At 42.6% G+C, this 10499-nt stretch overlaps 1 protein-coding gene across 1 annotated transcript; it reads left to right on the plus strand.

The window, feature by feature from the left end:
- Positions 1–4050: 4050 nt before the first annotated feature.
- Positions 4051–8497, plus strand: LOC311286509 (tripartite motif-containing protein 16-like). Its single transcript, XM_084402721.1, has 6 exons — positions 4051–4661; positions 5895–5990; positions 6076–6309; positions 6778–6937; positions 7350–7397; positions 7625–8497. Exons 1-6 carry the CDS (start codon positions 4089–4091, stop codon positions 8143–8145), a joined length of 1632 nt encoding a protein of 543 aa, XP_084258847.1. The 5' UTR covers positions 4051–4088; the 3' UTR covers positions 8146–8497.
- Positions 8498–10499: the final 2002 nt, after the last annotated feature.

Below are 10499 nucleotides of genomic sequence, written 5' to 3' on the forward strand. Positions count from 1 at the left end.
GCATATAAGGAAGAAGATAACCTAACAAATTGAGGTAACGAATTCCACAGCTTAGGACCAAATACAGAAAAGGCTCTGTCTGTGACGATGCGGCTGAAGCAGATGCAGAAGCAGAATCCAAGTGCAGCAGAATTTATTAAAGTAACTAAAAAGATAAACAAACTCAGACAGAGACTCGGGAACGGTAACAGGAACAGCCAACATACAACATCAAAGTGCTACAGCAAACTGTAAGACATACAAGAACTCACAAAGACAAGGCTGAAACACAGGGTTTAAATAATCAGGGACAAACGAGCTAGACAAGATAACAAGGGGGCGTGGTAAATCAGAGACACCTGGGGATACTAATAAACTAGAAAAACTACAAAGGACTACAAAACATGACACAGAACAGGAAATAACTAAAGTCCACACAAGACACAACACCCACACCGTGACATTACCCCCTCCCTACGGAGCGGCTACCAGACGCTCCATTAGACCAGAGCGGGACGGGAGGGACAGACCAGGGCGGGACGGGAGGGACAGACCAGGGCGGGACGGGCAGTCCATCTGGCGACCAGGGTGAAGACGACCCTTCAGGTGGCCAGGGCGGAGCAGACAGTCCATCTGGCGGCCACGGCGGAAACTCTCCCTCGGGCGGCCAGGGCTGAGACGACCCGTCGGGCGGCCATGGCGGAGACTTCCCCTCAGGCGGCCAGGGCGGAGACGACCCCTCGGGCGGCCAGGGCGGAGACGACCCCTCGGGCGGCCAGGGCGGAGACGACCCCTCGGGCGGCCAGGGCACAGGAACAGACACCAACTCAGGCACTGGAACAGACATCACCGGCTCAGGAACTGGAGCAGACACCACCGGCTCAGGAACTGGAACAGACACCACCGGCTCAGGCACTGGAACAGACACATACTAATAAACTAGAAAAACTACAAAGGACTACAAAACATGACACAGAACAGGAAATAACTAAAGTCCACACAAGACACAACACCCACACCGTGACATTACCCCCTCCCTATGGAGCGGCTACCAGACGCTCCATTAGACCAGAGCGGGACGGAAGGGACAGACCAGGGCGGGACGGGAGGGACAGACCAGGGCGGGACGGGAGGGACAGACCAGGGCGGGACGGGAGGGACAGACCAGGGCGGGACGGGAGGGACAGACCAGGGCAGGACGGGCAGTCCATCTGGCGACCAGGGTGAAGACGACCCTTCAGGTGGCCAGGGCGGAGCAGACAGTCCATCTGGCGGCCAGGGCGGAACAGACAGTCCATCTGGCGGCCAGGGCGGAGCAGACAGTCCATCTGGCGGCCAGGGCGGAGCAGACAGTCCATCTGGCGGCCAGGGCGGAGCAGACAGTCCATCTGGCGGCCAGGGCGGAGCAGACAGTCCATCTGGCGGCCACGGCGGAAACTCTCCCTCGGGCGGCCAGGGCTGAGACGACCCGTCGGGCGGCCATGGCGGAGACTTCCCCTCAGGCGGCCAGGGCGGAGACGACCCCTCGGGCGGCCAGGGCACAGGAACAGACACCAACTCAGGCACTGGAACAGACATCACCGGCTCAGGAACTGGAGCAGACACCACCGGCTCAGGAACTGGAACAGACACCACCGGCTCAGGCACTGGAACAGACACCACCGGCTCAGGCACTGGAACAGACACCACCGGCTCAGGCACTGGAACAGACACCACCGGCTCAGGAACCGACACCACCGGCTCAGGAACCGGAACAGACACCACCGGCTCGGGTACTGGAACTGGCACCACCGGCTCGGGAACTGGGACTGGCACCACCGGCTCAGGAACAGACACAGCCACCGGCTCAGGAACAGACACAGGCACCGGCCCAGCGTTCATCTTGTCCAGAGACCCAGGCTCGGCAGCGGCCATCTTGTCCGAAGACACAGCCTCGACGACGGCCATCTTGTCCGGAGACACAGGCTCGGTGGCAGCCATCTTGCCCTGAAACACAGGCTCGGCGGCGGCCATCCTGTCCGGAAACACAGACTCGGCGGTGGCCATCTTGTCCGAAGACACAGGCTCAGCAGACGTGACCTGAACAGGCTCGGTGGTGGCCATCTTGTCTGAAGACACAGGCTCAGCAGACATGACGTGAACAGTCTCGGCGGCAGCCATCTTGTCCGAAGACACAGGCTCGGCAGGCAAAACTACAAAGGACTACAAAACATGACACAGAACAGGAAATAACTAAAGTCCACACAAGACACAACACCCACACCGTGACACTGTCACCTTTAGATTTCAAGCAAGACAGTGGACTGGTTAATAATTTGTCAGAGGATGATCTAAGAGATCTTCGGGGAGAGTATGGACAAATAAGGTCTGAGATATAAACTGGAGCCAGACCATGCAAGGCTAATGGGAACAAGACTCAGGTTCTTTACATGAGTGCGGATATTCGCTTGCAGAGTTCCTAAACTAGAGGTCAGGCCGTCTACCAAATGGGGGAAGCCAAATAAAATGACTTCAGTGTTTTCATTTAACTGAAGAAAATTTTCACCCATCCAACTCTTCGTGTCATTTACACAGGCTAATAAATCAGACAAGGACTTAGACCCAGATTTTATTGACATGTACAACTGGGTATCATCGGCATAAATGTGATACGGAACCTTGTGAGATTCAAAAATGTAACGAAGAGGGAGCATATAGAGGGAAAATAAAATCGGGCCCAAAATGGAGCCTTGCGGTATACCCTCCACCCGTGACAGAAGCAGGCGATGAATGAAACTGACCCATCTCCACAGAGAAGCTCCTCTCAGAGAAATAGGACTCAAACCACTCTATGGCTGAATCACAGATACCAGCCTCGGTTTTTAACCTGTTTAAAAGAATGCAGTGATCCACCAAAAGCTGCACTTAAATCCAACAATATCAGAACTGCACAATTTCCAGAATCCACAAACAAGTCGTTTACCACTCTTAACAAGGCCGATTCAGTGCTATGCTTAGATCTAAAACCAGACTGAAATGGATTGAATATATTATTCTCAATTAAGTAAGGGGATAACTGATTTAAAACAGCTTTCTCCAATACTTTCGATAAGAATGGCAGTTTCGAAATAGGTCTGTAGTTACGAAGATCAGATGGATCCAGATTTGCTTTTTTGAGCAGCGGATGAACTACTGCACGTTTGAAACAAGATGGAACAGAACTTGTCTGTAAGGAACTGTTGATAACAGATATAATATTTGGTGCAACTGAATCCAAAACTTCTTTTAGTAATGTAGTTGGTATAATGTCAAGTGAACAAGTGGCCGATCTTAAACTGGACACTATATTCAACAGTTCAGAATACGAGATCGGGTGGAAGTGTGAAAATTTAGCTCGACTCGTACGCAAACAGACCTTCTGGGATGGATTCAGTACAATCTGGGATTTAATGCAAATTATTTTGCTTATGAAAAAGCTGCAAAACTTCTCACACAACTCTGGGCTCTGAGCAACACCAATCTCAGTGGAAGGATTTAATACTGAATTTATAGTCGAAAACAAAAGCTTAGGACAGTGGGAATTCTGAGAAATTAAATTTGAAAAATATTTAGACCTTTGCCAGGCGACCTCCTCTTGAAATTTGACTAAGGAATTTTGCAATAGCTAATAAGAGATTTGTAATTTATCCTTCCTCCATTTTCTTTCTGCCCTTCTACACTCATGAACAAGGGTTAGGGAAAGGGTTAATGAGCTCATTGTTTCTGCCAAAATTATGTTAGCTAATTGCATGATCTGTATAATCTTAGAACTGTACAATTTTTTACATATTGACATTACTTTGACACAGTTTATAGACACATGCATTCGTGAATAAATCTTCACTCTGTCATTCATGAGCTAGGAACTTGTAATTAAGATATTTTCGACTCCACTTGAAGGACACATACAGTAAAGACAGCAGTAAAGTGTGTGTGTGAACGAGCAAGCTGCTTTACAGACAAGCCTATTTTACACACGTCACTCAAACACAGAGCCAGGAAACTATTTCAGCTCCTCAGTTCAGAGAAACAGAAACTGGAGTATTTTTGAGCTGTTGTGTGTTTGTGTCTCTCTGTATTCATACAGTAAAATGGCAGAAGCCAGATTTTCTCAGGATGAGTTCACGTGTCCAGTGTGTCTGGATCTCCTGAAGGAACCAGTGGCTATTCCCTGTGGACACAGTTACTGTAAGATCTGTATTACAGACTGCTGGGATCAGGAGGATGAGGAGAGAGTCTACAGCTGCCCTCAGTGCAGACAGACCTTCAGTCCAAGACCTGCTTTAGGTAAAAACACCATTCTGGCTGAAATGGTGGAGAAACTGAAGAAGACTAAACTTCCTGCTGACTGTTACGCTGGATCTGGAGACGTGGAGTGTGACGTCTGTACTGGAAGAAAATACAAAGCCGTCAAGTCCTGTCTGGTGTGTCAGGAATCTTACTGTCAAACTCATTTAGACCGTCATGAGGAATATCACTCTCGTAAACCACACAAAGTGATTGATGCCACTGGACGACTGCAGGACATGATCTGCCGTAAACATGATAAAGAGCTAGAAATGTTCTGTGTCACTGATCAAGAATGCATTTGTGTGCGGTGTAAAGAGTATGAACATAAAAACCACAACACTGTATCAACTGCAGCACAGAGGACAGAGAAACAGGTATGAACAGAGAGCGATTGATCACAGAAATGAAAGTGTCTTCATTTACTCACTCATTTACCCATGTTGTCCCAAACCGTGTTTGTTTGACTCACTTTCTTCTGTAGATTGTAAAGATGATATTTTGAAGAATGTCTGTTTTACTCTATACATTGAAAGTCAAAGAGGTTCAAAAGTTTCAAGCTCCAAAAAGGATAAAAAACATAGAAGTAATCTTAACATCTAGTGGTTTAAAAAAGAAATGCGATTAATTGTATTAACATTCACTTGTAGTGTACTTCAAATTAAAAGTATATATTTATAAAATTTACTTGGAGATAATATAATATTAATGAAATGAAAGGCCACTTAAGTGCACTTGAAGACAGTAAATGTTCATGACGGTTTCACTTGATAAAAACATTTTGTAATAATGTGTAAGTAAAAGTTTTACTTTAAAGTGCATTTAATAATAATATGTAATATTTCAATGTGACTCTCTGTCATGCTTTAAAGAAGTGCACTTATTTTGATGTATTGACTGACCAAAGTACTTGATTATAATTACAACTGTAGTGTGTTATTCAATATATTTAAAGTTAATATATTTTTAATGTACAACATTATTACAGTATATTTTAGTCGGTACATATAACAGTACACTTTAACTATATTTTAAAAACAATAAAAGTATGGCAATTAACATGCAACTACGTGTCTGTAAACATTACGTTCAGTTCACACTTAAGTATATTATTTACATGCACTTTTTAAAGGAATGCTACTTTTAAAAGCATTTTTTTTTTTTTTTACAAATTCACAAATCAAATCATTGATCAACTCATACACAGCACAAATCAAATATGATGACATCAAAAACATCAAACTTCACTGATGCTTGTGTTAGTCATGTGACATACAAGAACCAATGGGATTGTGTCGTCATATTTTATTTGGCATCTGTAAACAGCTGAGACATTCTTCTAAATATCTTCTGTTGTGTCTCACAATAGACAGAAAGTCATACAGGTTTGGAACGACATGAGAGAGAGTAAATGATGACAGAATTATTCATATAAAACTAGGCACTGATGAAATACTGATGACATTTCAGTTTCATATTCATTCATAATCTCATTTCAGGAAACTATGAATCAGTGGTTTGAACCTACAGTATAAACTTACAATGCTAGATCTTTAAACATTATTATAGTAGTTGTATGTGTCATTCCCTGTTATTGGTTTGTCCTCCAGAAACAGCTGAAGGAGACGCAGATGAAGATCCGTCAGAGAATCCAGCAGAGACAGAAAGATCTTCATCAGCTGAGAGAGGCTGTGGAGTCTCATAAGGTGAGTCTGGAGAAGAAGAGAAGTGTGAGACGTCTCAGTTTGGACTCACTGAACTCACTGTGTGATTGTGATGTGTGTGTAACAGCGCTCTGCACACACAGCAGTGGAGGACAGTGAGAAGATCTTCACTGAGATCATCCGCTCCATTGAGAGAAGCCGCTCTGAGGCGACACAGCGGATCAGAGATCAGGAAAAGACTGCAGTGAGTCGAGCTGAAGGACGACTGGAGCGACTGGAGCAGGAGATCAATGATCTGAGGAGGAGAGACGCTGAGCTGGAGCAGCTTTCACACACACACCATCACATCCAGTTCCTGCAGGTAACAGAGATCTAGAAGAACTGGATCATAGTGGACTTGAGCAAGAGACTCACAGAGAAACATTTCATGAGAGCAGAATGAGACTAACTTAAGCAGGGCAAAAAAACACTCTAAAGCTCAGCTATTTGCATTTAATAAAAACATTAAACTAAACCACATTCATTTAACTGCAAATAACATGCAATTAAGTTTCTGAAAACATTACAGCCAATCTGCACTTTTTAAAGTGTATTATTTCTGTTACAAGTACGGTACTTTCTTTTTCACAAGGAGTGTAAGTGTGAAATAGAAAAGAGTTTGTAGCATTAAATGATGAATATGAGAAGAATGTGCTGATTGTGTGAAAGTGCTGGATTGAAGCGAGTCACTGAAGAGAAGTGAAGTCAACAAGAGCCGCTCAGATCTGATATAGTGCAGGTTATTGGCTGAAGTGTGGAGATGATGAGTTTTGATTTCTGTTTTCTGTAGAGTTTCCAGTCTCTCTCAGCACCTCCTGAATCTACAGACGAACCCGACGTTTCCTTCAGTTCTCTCTCCTCTTTTGATGGCGTGAGAGAATCTGTCCGTCAGCTGAGAGACAAACTGGAGGATTTCTGCAAAGAGGAGCTCAAGAAGATCTCTGATAGAGGTAAAGTACTGCGCCTCGTTTATACAGACGTGTGGAGAATGATCCGAAATATGAACGTACAACAGTTTCTGAAATGTTCCTATGATTTATAAAACATGCGCACAAATAATTTTCCTAAACACATCCCACTTTATAAATCACAGTTCATCTTTAATTCAAGTGCATCAACTCTACAGAACAGCCACAAACATCCCTTAATGGTTTAGAAGTAATAAATACTTATGTTTATATTGAAATTTAAATTTAGGATTGAATCCGATACGTGTGTTTTATATATGAGGCATCTGGAGATTCTTCTGTTCTCAGAAATGAGTCCTGCATCATCTAATATCAGATTAGAAACGTCTTAGAAATGGATGTATTTTATCTTGTCATTTCTCTTCACACTGTTCATGTCTGTTTATTTCCACAGTCACATTCACCAACATGAATCCCAAGACCAGGAACGACTTCCTACAATGTAAGTCACTGAGAAACAAGCAGAAAAACTCACTGAATGTGTTCATGTTCTTCCTGTAGAAGGAGAAATAAACATGATAGAAGAGTTTTATAATTGATCATGTAAATGATGATTTGCACAGGATATCTGATCAGCTGTACTGAGACACTGATGATACATTGTTCAGATACATTAAAAGATCAGACAGATTCATAATTCGTGATTCTGATGTGTTTTCTCTCCATCAGATTCCCATCAGCTCACTCTGGATCTGAACACAGTGTATAAACACCTCAGTCTGTCTGAGAGGAACAGAGTGATTACTTACACTAACACACAACAGTCGTATCCTGATCATCCAGACAGATTTGATCAGTGGCGTCAGGTGTTGTGTAGAGAGAGTGTGTGTGGACGCTGTTACTGGGAGATTGAGTGCAGTGATGAATATGTGTATATATCAGTGTCATATAAGAGCATCAGCAGGAAGGGACGGGGTAATGAGTGTGGATTTGGATGTAATGATCAGTCCTGGAGTTTGGACTGCTCTTCCTCCAGTTACTCTTTCTTACATAATAACATAAAGACTGTTCTCCCTGTAAAGTCCATCAGCAGAAGAATAGGAGTGTATGTGGATCACAGTGCAGGAACTCTGTCCTTCTACAGCGTCTCTGACACAATGAGCCTCATCCACACAGTCCAGACCACATTTACTCAGACGCTCTATCCTGGGTTTACTCTTTGGTCTGGATCATCAGTGAAACTGTGTTGATGTTTCAGAATAGACTGTTGAGAGATTTTACCCATAATGCTTTGAGCTGATAAATCATTAACAGTGAGATGTTAAAGAGACTCTTATTTTAATTTTCATTAATATAGCTGAACTTTAGTGTTTTAGAGTCTCTTACATTTTCACATGATTTTTGGAAACCTCAAAATGTGAGTAAACAAGATGCAACAATGTTAGGCTATTTCGTTCTAATGTTAACAAATTCACAAGATTTTGTTGCTCTTAAGATTTATATTATCCAAGTAGCCAGAATATAATACTACTAAAACAACTTGTCTTTTCTATGAAGTAATGATACAAGCTCAGAGACATTTATAATCTTATGATGTTTTTGATGTACAGTACACTATGGGCCCTATCTTGCACCCAGCGCAATTGACTTTGTACACGGACGCATGTATCATTCCTATTTTGCACCCGCGCAAAGCGGACTTTTCCCTCCACAGAAGCATGTCGGTTAACTAAGAAATACACTTGCGCTCCCCGGGGCGGTTCAGCGCAAAGAGGAGGCGTGTTCTGGCGCAAACGTTCCCTCATGCTATTTTACAGGTTTAGAAAACAATTGCGCCACTAACCGAAAAAAAACAGTTTAAAGTCAGTGGCGCGTTGCGCATGTTATTCATATGCTATTTTAAGGGCGCATGCTTGGCCTTAATCAATGTAGCGTGTGCACAATGCGCATACACTTTGATTCTCTCATCTACACACAGACGCAGCAGTTATCATTTTTGCAAATCATACATTATTACGAAAGATAAATAGATAGATAGATAGACAGTTTATTATAAAAGCATACATCTAGCTTACACATTTACCCAAATTATCATACGCCTGTTTAACCGAAGTAAATTTGGGTGTGTTTCTCCATCCCCAACGTCCCTGATGGGAACGTCGGTCTCCTCGGCTGTGAACCGCTCCTCGCGTGCGCCTGGCAAATCCGCCGTTATAATAGGAATCCGCTTTGAACAAGCGCGCCTGCTCTTAAAGGGAATGTGAGATGTCGCTCTGATTGGTTTATTTCACGTTACGCCCAAACCACACCTATGAATAATGAAGCTACTTCAGACCAACCCCTTTTAGATTTGCGCCAGGCGCAAGAGTCATTTATCCCGCCGGGAAAATAGCAACAGCGCCAAGACCCACCCACAAAGTTACTTGCGCTTTGCGCTTTGACACTTGCGTTTCAGATCGTTAAAATAGGGCCCAAAGTGTCTTGACTTGGTGTTCTGGATACTGACATTTTATTTATTATTAAAGTCCCCCTGTGGTGAAAATCAAGCTTTTAATGTTGTTTATATGTCTATGTGGTGTTTTTAATGTGCTTTAAGACAAACCATGTGTAAATTCATAAGTCGACACCATTGCTGAGTATTTTCTCCTTAAAACTGCAGTGAACCAAAGACAGTCTCAAAAACACGGTTTGAAATCGCTGGTGTTTCTGACGTCACAAACTACCTTGTAACCAATCAGATCAACGTGTGATCGTCAACCAGTGGATCTCTGGTGTGAGTGAGTGGAGGCGGGGCTCATTTGCATATTCCTATAACCACGTATACTAAATGAGGCAAGGGTGTAGAGTTACATTCAAGCTGTTTTAAGACATGAAGAATTTTTTTTCTGTGTAGATTTGGTGATCAAATGTGAGTTTTAAGGGATAAATTATTGACGGGGGACTTTAACTCTTTTCAGACAGATTACTATGTGATAATGCAGCTGTTTTATTCACATATTCATCAAATCAAGTCAAGTCACCTTTATTTATATAGTACTTTTTACGATACAGATTGTTTCAAAGCAGCAGTGATAATGTTGTAAATATATATAAATAAAATTATAATAAAATAATGCAACAAAGTTTGTTTTGGCTGGACAGCACCCAACACACATTCATGAACATATGAATATGAATATATGTCAGGCAGGGATGGGCAGTATTTCAGATACATGTATTTAAAATACGTATTTGAAATACAAAACACTATTTTGTATTTTAAAGCCTTTGGAAAAATACATTTAAGATGAGTATTTTTGTATTTTCAAAATACATAAAATACTTTTTGCCAGTCAACCTCTTTATCAGGGTATTGATTTTGTGCATCAGCTAGTTCAGACATTCACTAGCTCAGCACTGGATCAGTGTTTTTTTTTTGTGTGTTTTTTTTGTTTTTTTGAATAAGGTGAGAATGTCATGATCAATTCTACTTGCTGATTAAAGTTAAAATAGTGCATTATTCACTTCAGTTAACATGAAAGAATAAAAGAGCACAGACAACTGGGAAAATAGCGTTAGCCAATCAGTCTTGATCAGTTGTTGATTTTTATCAACTAGCTTGTCA

This window comes from Rutilus rutilus, assembly GCF_951802725.1.
Source record: "Rutilus rutilus genome assembly, chromosome: 1".
NCBI lineage: Eukaryota > Metazoa > Chordata > Actinopteri > Cypriniformes > Leuciscidae > Rutilus > Rutilus rutilus.

Bases quoted from the DNA above. Each gene is read 5' to 3' on its own strand.
- LOC311286509 (XM_084402721.1), top strand. From the start codon at position 4,089: ATGGCAGAAGCCAGATTTTCTCAGGATGAGTTCACGTGTCCAGTGTGT. The intron at 5,991-6,075 runs GTGAGTCTGGAG...TGTGTGTAACAG, and splicing joins AGGCTGTGGAGTCTCATAAG to CGCTCTGCACACACAGCAGT. The intron at 7,398-7,624 runs GTAAGTCACTGA...TCTCTCCATCAG, and splicing joins CAGGAACGACTTCCTACAAT to ATTCCCATCAGCTCACTCTG.